Consider the following 23,047-nt stretch of genomic DNA (forward strand, 5'->3'; position numbering starts at 1 on the left):
TTGTTTTCCTCCCTTCAGGGTGCTCCAGGGCTGAAAGGCAACGAAGGTCCCCCAGGTCCCCCCGGTCCAGCAGTGAGTATCCTTGCCCTTACAGGCACCACCTAACATGTTTACGAGCTTGGCAAGGCAAAACGGAGGGTTAGTCACAGCTCAGCACTTTATCCGTTATTTCCTTTGCCGCACTAACGAACTGCTCGCTGGATATTGCTTTATTTTACAAGACACGCATGTAATAGCTCAGTCGTTCTGTGGAGTCAGCTGTGGACATACGTGACAAGCTGAGGGAACAGGGATGATTCAGGACATGGAGAATTGTGCTTTCCCTCTGAAAGTTGTCCCCACTTGAGACTCGTGTTCAGTGCAGCTCTCTTGGAAGAAAATACTCATCATCCAGCATCCAGCCCTCCCTGCTGCTTTGGCCGTGAAGTGGCTGATGCTCTTGTTCCAAGCTGATGATGTGCCCCCAGGAACTGTGCTCGCTGCACCATCCAGAAGAGAACTAAGCCCTTCCAGGGATTTCAGTTAAAAAAAGATCTGCAGGACCCCTTGGGCTGATGGTACTAAGTCATTCTGTGGCAGTCGCCCCATCAAACGTGCTCACTTACCGACGATGCATTTGCTGCATCCTACTGCTGGATCTCTTTCTGTCTGTTTGTGGATGAAGCTCGATACTCCAGTTAACGCTTCCTTCCTTCTTCTCCAAACAGGGCTCTCCCGGTGAGCGTGGGCCCGCGGGATCAGCCGGCCCCATAGGCTTGCCAGGGCGACCTGGTCCCCAGGGACCTCCAGGACCTGCAGGTGAAAAGGGAGCCCCAGTAAGTACCAGTATAAAGGTTAACAGCTGTGGGTCGAATAGAAACGTGGGTAGTAGGAAGCTGAGTGTGGAGACATTCCCTGGGGTAGGTGTAGAAAAGATTATTTTTTTTTTTAAAAAAGGGGAGGAGTTCAATTAGGAAGGACTTTTGTCATCTTGGGTGTAGCAAACCCTGACCGTTAGCTGCTCAACCGCCCTGTTTGAGACACCAGTGCTATCAAAAATGGATGTGATCCCAGGGACCGAGATGTCTTCAGGCAATGAGAAGGGATGAGAACTGAGCAGGTACAGTGACAGCCTGTGTGACTTCCTAGTGACAAACAGCCCAAGGACGAGCCTCTGGGCAGAGCAGTGAGCCAGCCCCGCCGCTGCTTACAAGGATGCAACGGCAACGATTTCCACTGATCCCGAATAAATCCTCCCCCTCGCTCTGCCCTGGCCAAGGGGCAGCACGGGAAGGTGCTGCGGAGGTTTCGGCGCCGCTCCCCAGGACGCCACGTGCTGCTGCAGCACCCATGTTCCCAGGCATCCCGCCGGCACCGTGGAAGGAGCCGCTCACCGCGGAGCCGGAGCGGAGCGCGCCGAGCCCTGCCATATGGTCCCTCTCCGCAGCGCTCCCCACCCCGTGCAAACTCGCACGTCCTGCGCTCTCCAGGCACGTGCAGAAAATGCCACGTGCGGGCAGGAGAGAGTGGGCTGGGATGGCTATTTCTGTCTCTGAAGAGGATGGTGCCGTGACAGTCCCGAGGAGGAGGGAGGCTGTGCCTCGAATTCACTCCCAAATGGTTTTGCAGGGACTTTGGCAAACTTAAGGCTGAGCTTCAGACCCAGCAAAACGCGCCAGTGCTGGCATGGGTGATGTCAGACTAGATGAGGACACTTACGGTGATTGATTGTTGTTATCAAAAGTGTTTATCAGCCGCTGTTTTCCTCATTTGCTGGCTTATTAGAAACTCCAGCAGCTAGTCCAGAGGCAAGAATTTCCTGGTGAATCAGCTTTATGAACATCTGTCCTGCCAAGTACCTATATCATGTATCGGTGGATAGATGAATAGGCAATTTATGTGGCATCTAATTATTCAGAAGATTCAGATGCAATTAAATTATGTATGAGGAAACTGAAAAATATCCACTGTTCAGTTCCCGTAAACAAACAAATTCGATTGAAGGCTCCAGGTCTGAGGAATACAAGTAGATGTTTAAGCAGGAGGCCAGCAGAGATTTCTCTATTCCCTTCAGGTGTTTTCCTTTGTCCAGAATCTCTGAAAGGATCTCAAAGCCTCCTGAGAAACCCCCATTAGTTGGGGATCTGCCAGGGAGGGAGCAGGCAGTAGGTGCTGGGGCAGCCAGGGCCACAACCAGTAAAAACTGGCTTGTGGGAATAAAAATTAATTAGGGTCTTGTTTGTCATCCAGAGAGAGATGGCAGAGGGTTCAGATTAAATCTGATTATATTGCTACAGCAGTGAAATTGCAGCTGTGATCTGGGTATTCACTGTTTGTTCCTTCTTTCTCTATTGAGATAGAAATTTTGTCTGGTTTCAGACTGAGCAGAGTGTGATGAAATATCAGCTGGAAACCGGTTTTGCTATATGTGCCCATATAGTCCGGGGTTATTAGCAGCTGAATAGAACGTTAATGCGATGTAATGGATCGGTTTGAGGGTGGAGGAGAGCTCTGCATGACCTGCCTGCTCCTTCTGCTTCCAGGGTGAGAAGGGTCCTCAAGGACCGGCTGGCCGGGACGGCATCCAGGGCCCCGTGGGACTACCGGGTCCAGCAGGTCCTGTGGGCCCCCCCGGAGAGGATGGAGACAAGGTGGGAGCAGCTCCTTGCTGCACGGGGTCACTCTGGGAAGGAACCGGGCAACATGCCCTGTTGCCACCGCACTGACCCGCCGTGTCGGGCTGGATGTGCTGCTGGTCGCAGCACAAGGATGTTTTATGGTGCTGGTGATCCCAGCGAGACGTGGGGAGCCGCAGGCAGGGTGGGCTGGGTGTGCTCGGCCAGCCACGCCGCTCGCTGAAATCCAGTGAGCCTCCCGCCAGTGCCTGGCCTTTCCCAATTAATTACCTTTCCCCACTCTCTCATTAAGCCCCTTTGGACTGGAGGATTCTTAGAAAATATTAGCTGGGACCAGTCGCTTATCGCTGCTCACAAGATCTGCAGAACGATGCTTCTTGCATCACATGGCAGCTAAGGGAAGGTTTAGGATGCAGAAGGGTTTGGTTATACATGGAGCAGCCAAACCTCTGGCCTTTTTCAGAACCTTCTGGGGTATTTCTGTGGGAATTGGCATCTTTGGGATGAGGGTGCAAGCCTACAGGACTATTGCTTGAATGCTGAGGTGTGGAAGTGGTCCCCAAGTAAACTAACTGTGCTCCTTTGTACTGGACAGGGCGAGATCGGGGAGCCTGGCCAGAAGGGCAGCAAGGGCGACAAGGGAGAGCAGGTGAGTGGGGGGGACGTCGGCGCAGCCACTTCCCTGGGGGAGAGCGGTTATGTCGTGCGACTTGCTGGAAACTGAAAACAATGTTATTTTAATTTCTTTCTCTCCTGGCTTCATCATCTCCTTTGCTTCATCAAATACCTACGTGATGGAAAAAAGAGCCAGTGCCTGGTGTGTGTTCCCAGGAACACATTGAGATGTTTCCATGTCACCCATGTACTGTGGAAATATCCGTGCAGCGTTAGCAGCCCTTGCCATTGAAGCTGGGTGCTTGGCTGTAGCTCTTCTAGTTACTTATAGCCCCTTTATGTGCTGCTCCAGATACTTACACCTAAGGATGTCTAGATGCACACAAGTATCTGGAGAGAACTGAGTGGAGTGATGTTGCTTTGCTGGAGCAAAAACGTGTTTAGACACGTCTGCCGTGCCGTTGGCACCAGGGCTGAGGGCTGCTGGTGTGTCTGGGGACACTTGACCCTGCCCTCTCTCTCTGTTTTGGGAATTAATGCATGTTTCGTAGGGGCTGTGTTGAAGGGCATCACCTTTTCCAGGTGAGTTGTTTTACTTGGTGGTCTTAACGGTGACATGGCACTTCTGTTTCGTGACAGGGTCCACCAGGTCCTACCGGCCCACAGGGTCCCATCGGTCAGCCTGGCCCAGCTGTGAGTATTGTCCCCCATTAGCAGAAATCCGTTTTCTTACCATAAAATCTCCTGGGAAGCACTGTAAGGATTGGCAGTTTCTGCCTGGCACTGCTGATGCCCAACATGAGCAGGACATCGCCACTGGTGGCTGCAGGAGGTGGTGGGGATGGGGCTTTGCATCTACCTCGTGTCTTTGCTAAGCTGTGTTAGACTCTTTCCTTGTAGGGTGCCGATGGAGAGCCGGGTCCCAGAGGACAGCAAGGCCTCTTTGGTCAGAAAGGTGATGAAGGGCCCCGAGGTTTCCCCGGTCCCCCTGGCCCAGTGGGCTTGCAGGTAATTTGCAGCATCGAGAGAGGGCTTAGGGTGATGAGAGCTGGGGCTCCACCTGAGATGTTCTCAGCTAAAACTCATCTCCTCCACCTCCACAGGGCTTGCCTGGACCACCTGGTGAGAAGGGAGAGACAGGTGATGTTGGGCAAATGGTAAGATGCTTTCGTACTTCTTTTTTTATTACTGACATAGACGTTACTCCAAGAAACATCTTAAATTTGTCTCGCCTTTCTCTCAGGGCCCGCCAGGCCCACCTGGACCCAGAGGTCCATCTGGACCACCAGGAGCAGATGGTCCACAAGGTCCTCCCGGGGGAATAGGAAATCCTGGTGCCGTAGGAGAGAAGGTAAAGCATCCAGACAAGCCTGATTGAAGCCCAGAGGAGTTTGCTATGATGCTCGTGCAGGGGCTCTGCTACATCAGCAGCAACCTCAGCACCCTGCAGAAATATGAGTGTGCTTGTCCTCTTTTCCCCTCTGCAGGGTGAACCTGGTGAATCTGGTGAGCCTGGTCTTCCCGGCGAGGTTGGCCTTCCGGTAAGTACGCTATGGGGTGGCTCCTGCTCTGATGGAGAAGAGCTCTTCTTCAGTGGTGTCCCCTGAGGAGCTGGTTGAAGGGGTGTCGGAGGGGCATGGATGTGGATGGGGCTGCAGGGACTGAACCAGCCATGTCCTTGGTTTGGGTATCGGGCGACACATTGCCACATTACTGGATATTTGTAGGATAACGTTTAGTCACCGAATATGGGCTACCCACGACTGAACAACACGAACACCATTTAGTCTTTGTGGGAAGGGACTGCTAAATCATGTCCTCGTGTTCTGAGATACAAATAGAGCTGCTTTCTCAGAATCGATGAAAGGCTGATTAGAGATTGGTAAGTTGTTTTCCTGGATAATAGGAACACTCCTTTTCCTTTACAGGGTCCTAAAGGTGAAAGAGGTGAAAAGGGTGAAGCAGGTCCCTCGGGTGCTGCTGGTCCACCTGGCCCCAAAGGTCCACCAGGCGATGATGGCCCCAAAGGCAGCCCTGTAAGTGCCTCTTCTTGTCCAAGCAGTGGTTCCTTGTCTTGCCCAGCAGAGATTTCTGCATGGAAAGATGTTTTCCAGAGTTTTTTCTGGAAATTTGAAATAGTTTACCAGCCAGAGAATTGCTTCTCTAACGATATGTGATGTTGATCCCCTTCCTTTATCATGCTAATGAGGAGAAGACCCAGTCGTACCATATCTTCCAGCAATAGTTGAATTATTAGTCCTTTCTGCAGGCTATCAGAAAACTCACCTCTATGGAGAGGGCCTGCAGTAGGTTTGCTTTGCACTTGAGCTTATGCATTGCCAAGGTCCTCTGCACCAGAGCGAAGCTTCCAAGATAGCATGGAGGAGATTTATGTGAATTTGGGAGTTGTACCTCTAGGGTCAGATCCCTGCTGATGCTAATTGCTGTAGCTCTATTAAAGCCAGTAGAGCTATATTGATTTATATCAGATGACAATGGTACAGTATTTATCTTGCTGACTTCTTTGATGCTTGCTGGCTGAAGAAATTTATTATGCGATAAGCAAAGATGGCATGAAACAGCAGAGGAGGCAAGGGAGTTAGTCATCTCTTGTAACAGATGGGTTTTTGGGATATCACGTTATTGATTGAAGCCTATTGTCTGAACGCTGGTCTCAGAATCATTTGAAGTGCACAATAGACATTGTACGGAGAAGAATGGTGAAGTGTTTCAGTCATTAAATGCTTTGAGAGGATCTTCATGTGAAAAATGTTACCCATCATGTAGTAAGCAAAAACAAAATCTTCCAATCTGCCCGTTCCCCAAAGCTGCGAGGATTCCGCTGTCACTTGTCCAATGCGTTTATGAAGTAGATCAAGCTCCCAGTGTTGGCTCTGGAGCTTTGCGTGTTGCAGAGCTGAACTGGTGGCTGTGACAGGATGAAATTACTGAAGGTGCGAAGATGGGCTGTGATCTGGGGTTGTGTCTGAGGGTAGGGGGCTGGGGTTTTGCTCCGCAGGGTTGGCTCCCCATGTTGTCACTGGGCTGGCAGGCACGAGTGCTCTGTGATTCTCCAGACGCAGTATCTCTGACTTGGGGATATCCTTCTTCTCTCTTTGCAGGGTCCAGTTGGTTTTCCCGGTGACCCTGGTCCTCCTGGAGAACCTGGTCCAGCTGTAAGTGTGTGTCTCACAGAAGGACCATTAGGTTCCTCCTCTTGGTGGAATATGACTCTTGTGAAACACGACTGTGTGCTGTTCAGCTGCCAGCAGCTCCTCTGGCATTTACTCTTCCTTTACTCGGGAAAGAGTAGGAAGTCTCACCATGAGACTGCTCGTCTGCCCATGCTGCAGCCTTTGGGGCAGCAGCTATCCGCATGCTGCTATCCACGATATTTGACACAGGACGTTGGCTGATGCCACTGTTCCCAATGGAAGACAGGAAGGAGGGGTGCCCAGTGATGCAAAGACCAGCTGAACCACACCAGCACTCACTCTGCTCAACGCTGTTTGTACCCTAAATACTCCTGCTTGTTTCCTTCTTCCTTTTTAGGGTCAGGATGGTCCCCCTGGTGACAAAGGTGATGATGGCGAACCTGGGCAGACTGTGAGTAACTGGATGGATGAGATCTGTTCCCCATCAGGTTTCTGTGTGCAGATCCAGGACCTTTTAACACAGAACAACATACGGCATCTAATTCCCACCAGCTTCTGCTGCCCTGGTCCCCTGATGCCTGTCTGGTCCTGTCCTCCCTCCTGTCCATGTCAGCCTGGCCGCAGCATCCAGCCAGGCTGCTGAAAGCAAAAATTAACTTATGGAAAAACAAAAATCTAAGTCTTTCGTTTTAACTTGGCCGTGCCTTATGGTGTTTCTTGGTGGGAAGGGATAAAAGGAGATACCGCCTGCACCACCGCGGAGGAGCCGGGCGTTGCGCCGCCCGCCCGCGCCTCGCCGTAAACTCTGCATCTCAACTCGAGTTTTGCACGTTTGCCCCTCCCTCCCCTGTGGGGCGGTGCAGTTATGGCTTGTTCTCCTCCCCTCTCCATCTAGGGTTCCCCTGGTCCCACCGGAGAGCCGGGCCCCTCCGGACCCCCAGGAAAAAGGGTAAGCTGATTGTTTAAGGAGTATTTTTCCAAATGTATTTGTATGGACTTTTTGAAGCGAATGTTCTTGCTAGGTCTACAGTAAATGCGAGGCAGTAGCGTGTCAAATAAATAATAATAATAATTAAAAATGTATGCACCATCCACAGCCATTGGAAATTGATGGGAAGTTGTCAGCTGAATCCCATGGATTTTTTTCAGATTTTAACACCTTAAAGAAAACACAAGTATGAGGTGCTTCTGCTCTTCCTGCCTCGTGGGCAGAGCCCAGGGATTCATTTAGCAAGAAGCTAATTTAAAAAGTTTTTCAGAGATATTTGTCTCCATTTTGTCTTCTTCCCTGGGGCCGTAGCATCATTTTGCTAATTCCAAGAGAGCGTTTCAGATCAGTGTGATCTAGTTGTGTTTTGCATCTATTTTGTGTTTTCTCTAGGGCCCTCCTGGTCCTGCTGGTCCCGAAGGAAGACAAGGAGAGAAAGGAGCCAAGGTAAGAGCTGAATGGGATTGCACTTCTACCATGTCCTTTGTATGCCAAAAGGATCACCCTGCAACAATACTGGTGTTTGAAAGGCAGCAGTTTGATTTTGCTGTGTGTTACAACAAATTAGCCTGAATTTGGGGCCGTTGGCCTCAAATCTAGGCTTGTGTTTCATCTTTTAACAAACTCTGTGGAGATAATTAGAGCTCGGTAAGGTCATGGGTATGTTTTTCTTGTTTTGAAATGGTGAAGTGCCGTATTTGGCAGTTTAATATGTTGTAAATAATACAGTATGCCCAACCCTGCATCCTTTCCCAGGGCAAACACAGCATTGTTGGACCATGATTATTTTGGTATGGGTGGTGGGGAAATGCAGAGTGGGATTGCAAATTATAGATCCAATTGTCGTGGCAGCAGCAGGAACGCTGATGGTGGAGGATGTTCTCTGCTAGCTCATCTCCCAGGACTGAACCCAGGAAAGCTTTCTGCTCCGAAGAGCTCACAGCTCTTCCTGTTGGAAATCAGCAGAAATAGGCAAGGCTGAAAGGTGAAGGAGTTTGGAGACTTGTCCTCGGCATGTAAGGGGTAGGAAACTCTAGGAAGATCAATGAACAGAAAGTTTTACATGCTTTTCAGGGAATTGTGTTCACTCTCTGACATCCTAGAAGCACCCACAGCGTGTTTGAGAAGGTCATTTGATGCCCCAATGCAGATTAAATCATGCTGCCTCTTGCATCTAGGGTGAAGCTGGTTTGGAAGGACCTCCTGGGAAGACTGGCCCAATTGGTCCTCAAGGTGCTCCAGGGAAGCCCGGCCCTGATGGCCTCCGAGGAATTCCTGGTCCAGTCGTGAGTATTTTCAAACTGAGCAAAGTCTGAGAAAGCTTCTGGGCAGGGCTGTTCCTGATGCTTTACCGTAACCCATCTGCCTTGGAAGACGCCTTTCTCCCAGTGAAATGTTCTGTCTATGCTTAAATGCCTGACAGCAGATAAAACATCTTTAGAGGAACTAATATAAGAGTGAATATCGTCTTCCAGCATGTTTTATTTGAGTCTTGGGTCCGCTCACCCACTCTCTGGGGTAACATTTCCATAAGCTCCAAAGTTCCTGTTCCGCTAGAGATTTGAGCACAAAAGGAACACAAATCTTTTTGCCTTTACCATCTGTGAGAAGCCAGAGCAAACATTCCCTGGCAAAGGGACCAGATAAGGACAGGTGAATAATCAGAATAATCCCAGCTGGGAGCACTGCTGTCATGAATGATTGTTTTGAGGGAATTGTGGTGTTTTACAGGGTGAACAAGGTCTCCCAGGATCCCCTGGTCCAGATGGTCCTCCAGGCCCAATGGTATGTGCAGACTGTCAAATTCCATCAGTTTTTGAAATGAAAGAATGCATTTTACATGAATTCATTCTCTCTTTTGTTCCCCCCTACCCCCGTCTCCCAAAGGGCCCACCAGGTTTGCCTGGTCTTAAAGGAGACTCTGGTCCTAAAGGAGAGAAGGTGAGAACGGCACACAGGATCTTGCTGCATGACCTGATGCCTGTGTCTGGATGTGGGGAAAAAAATGTCATTGTAGAAGGGTCCTGCAGCTGGCAGGACAGGGCTGAGGAGTGCCACCGGCCCCGTGTGCGCTCTCGTACTCTGGAAGCGTTGGATGTATCTTTAGAGCAGAGATGGAGAGCTGTGAGTGTGCCCCAAGGGATGAACCGGGTTGTGCTGTGGGTGAGCACGTGCCACTGCCTGTCTGGATCCCAGACCAGGTTTCCCATCCCTGTATCACCTGCACTGATGACAACCGGGTGACACGGCGGATCTGAATCTCCGTGTTCCCCTACATCAGCCCTCGCAGCTCTACTTGTCGGGGCTGCCTGAACACGGGTGCTTTAGGAGGGGGGCATGGGGAGAGGCACCCGGCTTGCTTTAGGGCATGGTTCTCAATCTTGTAGAAATTTAGGTAATATATGTTAGTGCAGGAAATGAGTCGGTGCTGCCGTTCTCTTTCTATACTTGTAGCATTTTCTGTTGCAAAGAGCTAGTGCTCTTCTCTGCTCTGCCACTTCCAGGTGTCAGGGATAGCTACAAACTCTGCCACCTTGCTTAGATATTTGGGTTTGTATGGGTAGCTTTGGCATCCGGTTATCTCCGGTGAGAGATCGTAATTAACATCTGCTATTTCTCCTCAGGGTCATCCAGGTTTAATTGGTCTTATTGGACCACCGGGAGAGCAGGGAGAAAAGGGTGACAGAGGTCTCCCAGGCCCCCAGGGCTCAGCAGGACCCAAAGGAGAGCAGGTAAATATTCCATAAGACCTTAATCAAATGTGCTTTTGAGCTGTGGTGTTTGCTGACTTTGAGCAGGTACGGCATAGCAGAGGTGGTCAACCTCGGCAGGAGACTCATGCTAATTTTTGAGGGATATTGTCTATGTTAATTTAGTTTATTCTACATGTGATATGTAGAGATGGTCCAAAATGATCCATTTTAGTAGAAAGCAGATTCTCAAGGGTCATATGAAAAGAGTTGAATAGACTTGGAGGGACAGTAACATTAAATACGCATTTAGAGGACTGATATTTAAAACTGTACACTTAAATGAGTTATGAGATTCCCTGATCATGCCCTTGTCTAGATCATGCACGTGTTTAAAGAACAGTTGAAGCTCCAGATTTGAATGGAGTCATCCAAAACTGGGTGGTCATCTGTGAGCGGCAATTAGTTGAGTAGTTATAGGCCAGCATCGCTGCATGCAAATCAATGTTGTTCCACTTTTGTTTTTCAGGGTATCACGGGTCCTTCTGGACCAATTGGACCTCCAGGGCCACCAGGATTACCGGTATGTGACAAGTAATTATCTTTTAGTTACTCGGGAGCTTCACAGCCCTTCTGAGGTCACCTTGGTTCTCCCAGATACTCAGCTCCGTCCTTCTGCCCTGACCTTGCACCAAGATGCTGATGGACAATGGGTTTGCCTGGCTCAGCCCATTAAAAACTCTTGAAATTCAAGTCACAGCAGTACTGGGGGGTGACACATGAGCTGAGAGATGGGGCCAGGGGACACTGTGATGGAGGCAGGGAAATTAGCCCACCTTGTTTATGTCTTTTTGGATTATCTACAATCACATAGTGATTTTTTTTTGTACTTTTTGCTATTTGCATTTTTTTTTTTTCCACTGGATGCCCAAAGGCTGCAGCTGGCACCCTTGGGTGACCAGCATTTGGCATTGCTGGGTGTCCTTAGCACGGAGCCCGGATCAGCCCTGGGTTACAGTAGTCACACAGCAGCTTTTCCAGTCCCCATCCGGGCAGGAGTGCGGAGCACTGACACAGATCGATCTGACACAAATGCTTTTTATATGTTGGCAAATAAAAGCAACACTGAACTCAAGTGGATGTGAAAAGTGGAAACAGAAAGGAAGTGAATTAACTGAAAAACCACCAACCTTGTACAGCGCTGCTGTGTGTGTCTCTAAGGAGAGGCTGACTCCTCTGCTAGGAAACGTACTGACTCCTTTCTGTACTTTTTTTCTCTATACAGGGTCCACCTGGTCCCAAAGGTGCTAAAGGATCATCAGTGAGTATAGACATTGTTAAATGAAGAGGCTGAGGAGCTCTTATTAAGTGTGTAACCTGCTGCGACTTCTCCCCATCAGTGGCCTTAAGGCAATTAGCCGAGGATGACGGTGGCAACTGCAGCCTTTTCAGGCTGGCTGAGCCCAGAAATTGTCATCAGGAAAGGGCTCTGTTGCTCACACTGTACTTCAGTGAACATCAGTGCAGCAGAGATCATAAGGAGGCATCCAGTGCATAGTCCTTAGGAGAAAACCTCCTGCTGTAAAGCAGAGGGTGTTAAAAATAGACCGTGAAGCGGGAGGTGGGAAGCTGAAAGGCGAAGAGCTCGGTGAGAGATGCGACGCTGAAGCAAGCTTCATGTTACACATCTCCTGTGCAGGCAGCTAAAAATTCCTCTTGGGCGACTTCCTAAAGTCTTTTTCCCATGCAGAATTCAATGTTTTATTAATTTTAAGATTTGGTTTGGTTTCTAAAACTGTTGAATTGATTTGGAGGGTTAACATTTTCATGCATTGGAAGATCCTTCCTTTTCCGTAGGAAGCCTAAGCAAAATTTGACTGTTTAACACCAAGTGTTTGATCTTTTTCTCTTACTTAGCATCAAAAATAACCAAAACAAACATTTTCCTGGGGGAGAGTGGTGAGGAGACTCCTTTTGTGTGCCTGAAGGGACAGGAAGAAAGTTTTTTGCTACAAGAGACTATTAAAAGAAATAACGTTTGGGATGCAATATAATTGACAAGTGCTTTTTCCTCAGTGACTCATATGTTTTTCTCTTGTTTTTCCACCCAGGGTCCAACAGGTCCAAAGGGTGAATCGGGTCTTCCTGGGCCCCCAGGGCCTCCTGTAAGTAGAACCTATTAGATGAAGTGTGAAATGAGGTTCAGATTTAATGGATGTTGTAGTGTTAGGAAGTAGAAAATTTCTGGACAAAGATTCGACATATCCCCAGCAATGGATTGGGGTCTCTTAGAGATGCTGGGGAAGGAAGCGGGATGTGAAGGGAGAAGTTAGTAACAGGAAGATGACAAGAGAAGATGGAGCCAATGTTCAAGCCTGGTGGCCAGGGTTTTTATCAGTACCGTCATGGGTGTTTTACATGTCTAGTGGGTATCTTGTGATGCTGCTGCTCAGCATTGGTGGCTGCTTTGGCCATCTCTTCTGTGTCTTCCCCATCACCAATCCAATGAGAAGTTGCATCTTCTTTCCCCACAAATCAGGGTCCTCCTGGAGAAGTCATCCAGCCGCTGCCCATCCAGGCTTCCAAGAGGACCAGGCGAAATATTGACGCCAGCCAGCTGGTGGACGATGGAAATGCCGACAACTACATGGACTATGCAGACGGCATGGAGGAAATTTTTGGCTCACTGAATTCCTTGAAACTGGAAATTGAGCAAATGAAGCATCCATTGGGCACTCAACATAACCCAGCACGGACCTGCAAGGATCTGCAGCTCTGTCACCCCGATTTCCCAGATGGTATGTCCCGGGACAGAGAGGGTATGGGGGAAAACACGAAGGGTCTCCCAGCTCCACACAGTGAATACAGCAAGTGCAGGAAGAGAAGTCATTTGGAGAGTCCCTGGCCCTGGTGCCCCATGAGGAATGTGGCTGACAAAGAAGGAATACGTAGAGAAGAGTTGGACTAGATGATGGTTGTAGGTCGCTTCCAACTGAAATGTTCTATTTTAAGAATGGGGATATATGATGAAAAATAACTTTTCCTGTAAGGTCCCACAGTATTACATGGAATCAGAATTTAACTGGTTTTCAAAAAAATATGTATAAATAGTAGCCTGTGACAGAGTTGAAACATCCCTGGAGAGATGGTTGCTGGAGTGCCCATCGTCCTTCCTGTACAGTGCTGATTCTTTCTTGCCTTCTCTTCCCTCTCGTGCATCCAGGTGAATACTGGGTTGATCCTAACCAGGGATGTTCCAGGGACTCTTTCAAAGTTTACTGTAATTTCACAGCTGGTGGAGAGACTTGCATCTTCCCTGATAAGAAGTCTGAAGGAGTAAGTCCACACAACTTTTTTTCTTTTTCCCCTGTATCATGGTGATAAGAGATTGTTTCCCGATATGAATATTCATAGACAGTCAATTTCAGGAGAATTGAACAATAGCAAGTAAGGGATTAAAGATCCAGAACGTTTCTTTGTTACGCAACGTTGGCTTCTAAGATAATAAGGAATATGTTTACAAAGAGAATTTCTTTGAGTCAGATTTAAACGTGATTGGGACAAGTCTTTGATGATTTCCCAGGCATAATAAACGCGAAAACCTTCGTTTTTTCACTTTGCTTTCCAAAGGCAGAAATGTGTGTTGGAGCACGAGCTGCGGCTCCCTGAGAGCTTCATTTAACCCATTCCTTGTCTTCCCTCCTGCAGCCGGGCTGCCCAAGCACCACTGATTCCTCTACCCTTAGTGGATCTTCAAGCAGGGCAGATAAAATATTTCTCTCCTGTCATTTTTTCTGGTGTTTCGTGTGGGTAGACGATGCTAAATGATTGCAACCAGCCTCAGCGCTCTTCCTGACACCAATACACAAGGTTGATTAAGTTATTTGTGTAATGAGGTGCTTAGCTCAGCCACACTCATCATTTTTGTCCTGTACCCAGGACTCTGTTTCCCAGAGCTGCTCTCGCACTGGCCAGGCAGAAACTCTTGCAGAGCAACCTGGGGAGCTTGCTCTGTGTCCAGCTGGGTTAAAGTGCAGATGAAGCTGTGTGCTCCAGTGAAAGCCATTTGCTTGCTGAATTTTATCCACCAGAAATATGTGTCAGCACAGGACAAATAACACATAACATGAATCTTCCTTGAGTTTTTGTTAGGGCTGTTTAAATAGGAGATGGATTTCTTCTCCTCTGCGTTAACTCGCCGTGGCTGTCCTCAGAACATTGACAGCTGGAAAAGCGGAGCTGCCTGGGATCTCACGGCTGCTCAGGCTCCGGCCGTGCTCGCTCTGCCCATCTCATCCACAGTGGAGCTGCTCTTCTGACTGCAGCTGTGCTGCTCGAATGCAAATTGTGCGATGCTTTTGCAATACTGTCGTAAATAAGAGCGAGCTTCAGGCTGCAGTTTTTCCTGTGCAGGAATGAAGACAGCTACCACACCAGCATTAAGCATTGGTTGAGTGGTTTTATTATAAGCCACAGCAGAGTTTAAGTCGTATCCCCTTTCAGTGCATCCTTAACCCAGCAGAAACACGCTGACTTGCTTTATGGTTCACGTACTGGAAAGGAAAGGACAATCCCAAGACACCTGTATATAGCTCGGCTGTTGTTTTTTGGGGAGATTTACGGCAGAATGGAGGGAGCATGTGGGAGGGTAAGGGAGCAGACAGCAGCCACGCTCCTTCCTTGGGCTCTGACTCAAACAAAGTGATTCAGCTGCTTAGATGGGACTGCCATAAAGGATGCTCCAGCAGCTCATTTCCTGCCAAGGTCACCCCCTGCGTCGCTCCGGGTAGTTGAAGCCCCGTTACGGGCGATGGTCCAGCACCGACTGCGGAGGATGCGCTGCCCGTGCTGCGCCTTATTGCTGCCCGAACGCAGGAGGCAGCCAGACACTTTTCCTTCATCACTCTTTGCCTTTCCCAGCCCCGCAGCATCCGGATCTGACGTTAGAGTGATCAGCATTGCTTTTCCACCCCTGCCCTCCCATGAAGATCAATGATCTTTCGCTGTTGTTATTTCCCTTTTTTCTCCTCTCTATCTTTCCTTTCCTCTCTCCTGCCAATGGACTGCACTGCTGGTTTTGCATCCAAAGGATCCAGGAGGCAGAGATCATTAGCTCTCAGCAAAGGAGGCTTGTTCTGAGGCAGTGCTGAGCGCCCAGGGCAGCACCACGCTGTCCCATTCTGCTGGGAGGCTGGTGGCGCCTGAGGGCCCCACCAACTGGTCTTGTTACTGATGTATAAAGATTAAGAAAACATTTTCAAGGCAGTTGGACAGTTTCAATAAGACATGCAGACTCTGCTTGTGGAACTGAATGTAACTTTTTTTTTTATTTCTTTTTTTTTTTCTTTCTTTCTTTCTTTCTTTCTCTCTTTCCTCCTTGCCGTCCACAAACTAGGCTAGAATTACTTCTTGGCCAAAGGAAAACCCGGGCTCCTGGTTCAGTGAATTCAAGCGCGGTAAACTGGTAAGATGCATCTTGGTGCTTTCTGTTGTCTTTAACCCGTGTCATATTTTACAGAGTAAAATGGCTCGTTGGCCCAAAGAACAGCCTTCCACATGGTATAGTCAATACAAGCGGGGGTCTTTGGTAAGTGGCTCACCTTGGCCCTCTAGTCTGAATCAGAGCGCGTCATCTGCTTTGGTATGGCCAGCCCTGCTGCACTCTGCATGCCGGACTAATAACCATCGCAAGTCGCAGTAAAAACATTTAAGGTGGAATACTGAAAAAAAAATCTAAAACCTTACAAGGACTCTTTTTTTTCCAGTCTGCTTGACTGGAAACCTTGGAGCAGGTGGTGAGCTTTGCCCCTGAGTTAGAAGGGGACATGCTGAGGAGCCGGGGGACCCTGCAGAGCTGGGGCTGTCGCAGGTCTGTGTCCGTGCAGCGCGGTGCATCCCACAAGGAGGGATGTTCCTGTCTAAGTAGTTCCCATTATGGCGAGGGCACAGTTGGTGTCCCCATGCTGCTGTCCCCCAGCAGTGTAGCCTTATCCCTGGAGCTGACACCCCCCTAACATGATGCTTCGGCCTGGAGCTGGGCACGGTGCCATCACAGCCCATGCTCGCTGGTACCCAGCGTGAGTGGTGAGTCTGCACATCCCTGGTTTGGGGCAGGTTTTCCCCAAAGGATGGATTTTGTCTCCCATGCTGGAGATGAGCCACATCAGGGGCTCCCATGGTCCTCCTGGAGCTTGGGAAACGTGAAGTCATTGGTTTCAGGGAAGATTTCAAGCCACGTGCGTTTGCCAAGCCAGGTGGACAGGATTTTGACACAAGCAGGGATTTTTTCAAGGGAGAACAACTGTCCTAAGGTCAGATAATGATTATTGTCAGCAAGCAAGGCAGCAGCACTTAAAACAGAGAAAAAGCTCTCGTATTTTATCCTGTAACAGGACATTCACGTTGCAGATAGATCGCTCCCACCGAGCCCCAGTCCTGGTCAGGGATGTCAGAGCATCCTTGTCAGAACAGCAAGTGATCAGTGTAAGCCAGGTCTCCTTAAGCAACCAAAATCTCCCACATGTGTATCAGTTCTTGTAGGATTAGTGGGATGCAGATAACGAGCTCAGTCAAATTAGGAGAATTAGGGAAGAAGGAAATATTCAGCAGATAAAACCGACCGGGCCCTGGCAGGAGATGCTCTGCGGTACCGTGCTGAGCTGCCGTGCACAGTTGCCCTCTCCCCGGGGCAGAGGGTTCTTGCAGCGCCCCAAACTTCCACCTTAAAAGGCAAACAACAAAGAAAATCACCACTTTGTTTTCCTAAGCCGCATTTCATCGCCACTAAGCGTGTTTTCCTCTGATTCTGCCCACCAGAAGGAGATGGCTTCTGCAGCTTTTCTGCATCATCGAATACGGCTGCAAAGCCAAGGCTTCAGCCGTGTAGCTCCTCGGAGGGCAACTACTCATAGCTTAATTACAGAGCACTTCATCAGTTAATATCATGAGTACCTCCATTGCTCCATCTTCTCTGCTTTTTTTTTTCCAGACTGTTTACCAGCTACATTAGAGGCTGAATTGCCAATCTAGAGCTTAGGACCCATTTTTTTTAAATAAGAATTTCAGTGCTACTTGGAGTTCTTTGCTCCATCTTTCTGTGTTGCCATTTTCTTGCTTTTTACCTGTCCTGCGTTTTCTGTTTGGAAAAAAGCCACCAGCACGTAGAAGACCTGACACCACACAAACACACCAGCCATAAAAGTATAGTTTGGGGTTAGGTTTTTTGTTGGGTTTTTTGGGGTTTTTTTTGAAAGTACCTCTCATTTCACCTCAGTCAGTATTTGGAACTATGAGACTGATAAACTGGGGAGACATTTGCCTGGATTAAGATCAGTTGAAATCTGTGTGTAGATGGGTGGGGTGAATGAGGTTGGGTTCCCCTGTGATGCAGCGTTGCTCCTGTTACTCCCAGAGAAGGTCCTTGGTGTCTTTCCACACAGCTCGAGCATGATCTCTCAGGGGTTGAGCCCATGGGGATCTCCGAAGCCGAGGGGAAGGTTTCCTCGTGCTGCCGAGGGCGCAGGGTGCTGACGTGGGGGACTCCTTATGAATTTTGGTGCTTGCATGAGGTGCTCAGCTGTGGAGATGCTTGTCTGTCTTCTGGGGACATCTAAAGTAAGAAGGACATAGGAAATATGAAATGCAAAGAAACAGTCTTGTTTTGATGCTTCCGCACCACCGTTAATCAGTGACGTGGAGTACTTGGAGCTGATTTCTTACTGTTTCTCACGATGCAGCCAAATTGCATTTAGAGGGATAAAAGGGTGGCAGATGTTTTCTTCTGGACTCTGCTTTCTTTCTGTGTGTCACACACAACTCCCAGTAGCTCTGATGAGACCTGCCACCCATCCTGTCCTGTTACCCTCCACAGCCATATGGCCTCTGCCACGGGGAAACACTGTCAAAGAGAAATCAGGAAAGGATTGATTTTTGCAAAACCTTGTTCCCACGAGCACGCCTCATGCACACAACCCGTTCCCAGTGGCTCCAGTTGCAAAGCTGGGGCAGGGCTTCATGCCAGCCATAGAGGCAGAACAGCAACCGAGAGCCCTCAACAAGCAGTCAGGCTCCCAAACCAAGCACTGGTTTGAAATAAGAACAATGAGAGGAGTAGGTCCTGCAGACCAGTAGTGCCGTGTGCCGTTGGGTGTGTTCCAAGCAGTCGGCGTTTCGTGTCCCTCTCCTTCCACGTCCTGGTGGTTTTCTGGTAGCTCTTCTCTTGGCATGCGTGGCTTTCTCATGGTCAGTCATATTTAACTCTCAGGAGGACAGTGCAACAGTATCCTGACAACCGGTTGGTATATCTATTTATTTTTATTATCTTTTTACCCGTGATTTTATTGTCTGGTTATGAATCTCTTCTACTATTTGCAGCTTCCACCACAACTTGATGTTTCGTGGTACCTCGAAGAACACTGCGTTGTTTGCGTGCCTGTATTTTTCTCCTGGTCATTGCTAAAGAGACCCCCTGTCTGTAGCTGACAGTACCGAACAGCAGCTCTGGTGGCTTGGCCATGGCTGGAGGTGCCACCTCAAGTACCATTAGTTTATAGATGGGAACTAGCTGACCTGCCGCGTGTTTGCTGCCTTGGTGGGGTATGAGAGAAAATCCCAGCAAGTCCTGAATCCCTGGTGCTGGAGGGGGTTTCAATAAATCATGTTTTGCAGAAATACATTTCTAGACGCCGTTATCCTGCAAGGGAGCAAAGGAGCCTGATGGGCAGGATGGAGCAAATCCCTGTGCCAGTTCAGCTCCGTGTTTCGTGACATGCCCTAAGGGCAGCAAGTTCGTTTTGCCTTCAGCTGAGCGTAGCCTCCCCGACCAGGGCACCACGGAGTCCTCAGCAGCAGGAACGGGATTGCTGCAGGTTAAATGTGAAGATTGCTTAAAAGCCAGTGTGGTGATGCCCAGGAAAAATGAATGGGAAATACCCCAATGTGTGCAGATACCCACAGCAGTCAGAAAATCATGTCAAAAAGGGCAGAAAATTAAAGCCCCAAACTCTTACAGAAATCTGCTTTCTCCCCTCTTTAAAAGCTGGAGAAGTGTGCTCAGTATTGGCTTAAACTTGAGACACATATCCCTGAATTTGCTTAGCACTGCACTTTTTTGCAACCAGGGCTGAAATCCCCTTTCCTTTCTCCTCCTGCCCTGCATTAGCCTTACTTTTTTAGCTCACAACCAGCGTGAGAAATAATAATACCTTCCCCTGGTAGCCGTGCCCTTGGCAGCAGGAGGGGCAGAGCAGCCCTGTGGCAGGAGCAGTGTCGGCACCTCGCTGGGGTGGTGAGACTGAGCCCCGTGCCCAGGGTGACAAAGATGAGTGAGATCGATGGTCCTCAGAGCCCCCAAACTTGTTGCATTACCCCTCACTGCCCAGCTTCTCTGCCTTCCCATAGCTCTCCTACGTGGATTCGGATGGGAACCCCATCGGAGTGGTGCAGATGACTTTCCTCCGGCTCCTGAGCGCCTCGGCCCACCAGAACATCACTTACAACTGCTACCAGTCTGTAGCCTGGCACGATGCCACCACCGACAGCTACGACAAGGCCATCCGCTTCCTGGGCTCCAACGACGAGGAGATGTCCTACGACAACAACCCCTACATCCGAGCCGCCCTGGACGGCTGTGCGGTACGTGGGCAAAGCTGGGCTCCCCCCGTCCCTGCAAAAGGGGTTGGAGCTGGAAGTGTCTGTCCCCCTCCCCTGCTTGTCCAGCACCCTCTGCCTTGGAGCAAATCGCATCCAAATTTCCTGTGCCCACTGATGTAGTTGCCTTGAGGATTGTCTCCAGCACGGGAGACATGGAGCTTGCTCTTCCCTATGCTGGAGATGCACGATTCCTCTCAAGGTCAGGGGAAGCTGCAGCACCTCTAGAAAACAGATTAATTTCCTTTATTGCTTGCTGTGCATAAAGGAGGGGACCTGCTTAAAACCACAGGTTGCTTTTAAATGCCCCCCGTTGCCTTTACTCTTACTCTCTTTACTTGCACAGGGAGAGGTGAGGCATGACACCCAGTTGCTTATGAGTTTTTCAGGCTTTGATAATCACAGAATCATAGAATGGTTTGGGTTGGAAGGGACCGTAAAGACCATCTAGTTCCAACCCCCCTGCCATGGGCAGGGACACCTTCCACTACACCAGGTTGCTCAAAGCCTCATCCAACCTGGCCTGGAACACTCCCAGGGATGGTGCAGCCACAACTTCTCTGGGCAACCTGTTCCAGTGCCTCACCACCCTCATTGTAAAAAATTTCTTCCTTAGATCTAATCAAAATCTCCCCTCTTTCAGTTTAAAGCCTTTATTTTTTCACCTGCTTTCAGGAAATCTTGGAGGCAAAGCAGTAAGGGTTTGGTGTCGGATTGATTGGGGTTGTTTTCGCGGCGAGCTGCTGCGTGCAGCCCTGGGAGGGCTCTGGGCCATGCTGGGCACGGGGGTGCATCGCCCCAAGGCTGGCTGCAGCACCCGCATCCCCTGAGCTGCCAGAGGAGCCCCAGCACGGAGCTTTGCTTTGCTCTGTGCTCGCAAGCCCCTGCTGCTGCCGCCCCTGCCCTCTCCGCGCAGCCCACGCCGCTCTTCCCCTTCGCTGGGGCCACGAGCAACAGGCAGCGTTTCCAGTGGGACCCAGCATCCTCCCCTTGCTTCTGCCTCCTTCTGCTGGGTGCCTGATTTGGGACTGAGCCCTGAAAAATCTACCCTCAGGAACTGAAAATTTGGCAAAGTGGGCGCCGCTCGCGTTTATTTTGAGAGCCAGCTTGCTGCTGCAAAAGCGGGCGTCGTTCTCACCCTCTGCAACCGCAGTGCTTGAAGCCCACGGGACAGAAAGATTGAGATGTTTGACAGAAAAAGCCCGCCACGTAATTTGAGATGAAAGCGGGTCTGTTCTGGCACACACACGTTTTTTTACTGTAGGAGCAATGAGGAGAATCAGATTAGAATCACTTCTTCTTGTAACACTCCTGCAGAGAGGGAAAGGGCATCCATCCCGCTCCTGGAAACGCTCAGGAGCCACCTGGGGAAGTTTATCCTCGAGTACTTCATATCTCCTGCTAACGCAATGTGTCCTCGGTAAAAAGTGCCTTCTCCTCCTTTTCCCTTCTTTAGTCCCAGGGATGCTCCGAGATCACACGCTGGGTGTTTTAAGGCCGCTGTGCCTACGGAAAACCCTCTTGGTTTGAGTGATTTGGCTCCGGTGCCCTGCAGTCCTCTCCCTGATGAGGGATATTGCATGGAAAGAGGATCATGGCTCCTTTGAGTCGATTCACTTGGTTGCTTCTCACAGGTGGCTGTTGGCACAGCCGGTCTCGGTGTCACAATTAAATGACTGTGGCAGGAATTAAAGCAGCCAGAGCAATGGGCACCCACGGTGCAGGAGAACGGAGAGGCTGAACGAGCCCCGGTGCAATGGTGGGGCACGGAGCCATCGTCTCCTGGCTCAGAGCTTTGGGCATCACTTCCAAATCGATGTGCCCCAGTCCTTCCTCTCGGCAAGAGATGTTCCTGCAGGCTGTAAAAAGGAGGTAAAAATATGCCAAGGGAGGTTCATGCAGCCTTGCAGAAGGAGGCTCTGCATCTCCTGCATTCCCATACTGGCTCCAGTACCATGGTAGGTCATCCTTCCTGAACCACAGGCAGGGTATTTAAGATTGAGCTTTACCATGTGAAAAATGAGATTGAGCTACCTGGCACAGTGGTGCCACAGAGGTTCTGGTAGGACCCGTGCTCCGGCCGTGACCGAGGCTGCTGTGGCTGGTGCTGGGGGATCCACAGGGCTCATGTTGGGGCCGTTGTTTGAATGTGGTTTGGCTGATCTTACAGCCTTTTCTCAGCAGCTGTGATATAGCCCGTTCTACCGAGACACACAAATCAGAGGGTGAGGTAGAGCCAAAAGCTGCTCCATAAATTCACTTGTTTGTGCAGCTTTGTATGCCCTCGGGTGCACTTCTGCTCCTCTAATAATTATTTATATTTCAGAAATAACTGTATGGCTACCAGGCATGATAAAAAGACAACATCACCTTGTGAATTCTATCAAACTTTAAATGTGATCTTTCCGGTAGCGCTCGGATAATAGTCAAACTAATATATTCAAATTAAATCGCTCGCATTTGCTCAACAACCCATGTGTGTCCTCAGGGAGGTGAAACGACTATACCACAGCCACAACTATTTCACCAGGCTCCTGTTCCAGCTCTGAGATGTGCTGACAGCACTTTAGTGTCTTTTGATCTGCAGGGCAGCAGCGTCTTCTGCTCCAAAGCCTGGGCTCACAACAGTCATCTCCCAGGGGTTTGCTCAGTGGTCACCATCCCACTTGAGAAGCGTGTCTGCTAAATCTGCAGGGCAAATGTAGGGTGTTTGGGTGTTGGGTGCCTCTAATTCAGCTCAGAAAATGCCTGGCCAAGATGATCACCGTATTCCCAGCTGACTGGTGAATGCTCATTTGTGATAACTTGCTTGTGTTGGGTTGGAGGCATCATTAGAGCTCTTCTCTCTCCCTCTTCTCCCCATCAGGCAAAGAAGGGCTATCAGAAGACTATCCTGGAAATCAACACGCCCAAAGTAGAGCAAGTACCTATAGTCGACATCATGTTCAATGACTTCGGAGAAGCGTCACAGAAATTTGGATTCGAGGTGGGACCGGCTTGCTTCATGGGCTAAGAGCCACCTGAAAACTAGTCTCCAAATGAGCAACCTCGTAACCTCATTGCGCCATTTAATTAATTAAAAAGAGGAAAAAAAAAGAAAAAAAGAATTCCTTGTCACATGCACGTTCTGAAACTGGACAGCGATGGGTTATTTTTTTCCGTTTTGTTTTGTTCCTCGTTTTGCCCGAGTTCCTCTGCGCCGCCGCGCCCGCGCGTACCCACCCGCCGACCGCGGGGACCGTTCCCACGACAGACGCAGAATCGCATGACCGACCGCCGCACGCGTGGCCTGGAGACCTGTCCCCACACCACTGCTCCTGCTGCTGCTGCTCCATT

General features: G+C 49.6%; 1 protein-coding gene across 3 annotated transcripts in view; it reads left to right on the top strand.

Moving 5' to 3' along the window:
- Nucleotides 1-22,724, top strand: part of COL5A1 (collagen type V alpha 1 chain) — a 155,077-nt gene extending 132,353 nt beyond the window's left edge. Inside the window, exons 41-66 of one of the 3 annotated variants that reach the window (XM_086624974.1) lie at nucleotides 19-72; nucleotides 708-815; nucleotides 2,523-2,630; nucleotides 3,211-3,264; nucleotides 3,870-3,923; nucleotides 4,131-4,238; nucleotides 4,334-4,387; nucleotides 4,474-4,581; nucleotides 4,718-4,771; nucleotides 5,159-5,266; nucleotides 6,353-6,406; nucleotides 6,783-6,836; nucleotides 7,281-7,334; nucleotides 7,767-7,820; nucleotides 8,552-8,659; nucleotides 9,105-9,158; nucleotides 9,261-9,314; nucleotides 9,998-10,105; nucleotides 10,593-10,646; nucleotides 11,349-11,384; nucleotides 12,175-12,228; nucleotides 12,603-12,861; nucleotides 13,287-13,399; nucleotides 15,459-15,650; nucleotides 19,463-19,696; nucleotides 22,578-22,724. In XM_086624974.1, the coding sequence (XP_086481100.1) occupies nucleotides 19-72; nucleotides 708-815; nucleotides 2,523-2,630; nucleotides 3,211-3,264; nucleotides 3,870-3,923; nucleotides 4,131-4,238; nucleotides 4,334-4,387; nucleotides 4,474-4,581; nucleotides 4,718-4,771; nucleotides 5,159-5,266; nucleotides 6,353-6,406; nucleotides 6,783-6,836; nucleotides 7,281-7,334; nucleotides 7,767-7,820; nucleotides 8,552-8,659; nucleotides 9,105-9,158; nucleotides 9,261-9,314; nucleotides 9,998-10,105; nucleotides 10,593-10,646; nucleotides 11,349-11,384; nucleotides 12,175-12,228; nucleotides 12,603-12,861; nucleotides 13,287-13,399; nucleotides 15,459-15,650; nucleotides 19,463-19,696; nucleotides 22,578-22,724 (2,439 nt within the window). The remainder of the gene's footprint in view (nucleotides 1-18; nucleotides 73-707; nucleotides 816-2,522; nucleotides 2,631-3,210; nucleotides 3,265-3,869; nucleotides 3,924-4,130; nucleotides 4,239-4,333; nucleotides 4,388-4,473; nucleotides 4,582-4,717; nucleotides 4,772-5,158; nucleotides 5,267-6,352; nucleotides 6,407-6,782; nucleotides 6,837-7,280; nucleotides 7,335-7,766; nucleotides 7,821-8,551; nucleotides 8,660-9,104; nucleotides 9,159-9,260; nucleotides 9,315-9,997; nucleotides 10,106-10,592; nucleotides 10,647-11,348; nucleotides 11,385-12,174; nucleotides 12,229-12,602; nucleotides 12,862-13,286; nucleotides 13,400-15,458; nucleotides 15,651-19,462; nucleotides 19,697-22,577) is intronic. The other 2 variants (XM_086624975.1, XM_086624977.1) reach the window with 2 other exon arrangements.
- Nucleotides 22,725-23,047: the final 323 nt, after the last annotated feature.

The sequence above is a fragment of the Tauraco erythrolophus genome, chromosome 22 (assembly GCF_009769465.1).
Source record: "Tauraco erythrolophus isolate bTauEry1 chromosome 22, bTauEry1.pri, whole genome shotgun sequence".
In the NCBI taxonomy this organism is placed as follows: Eukaryota; Metazoa; Chordata; class Aves; order Musophagiformes; family Musophagidae; genus Tauraco; species Tauraco erythrolophus.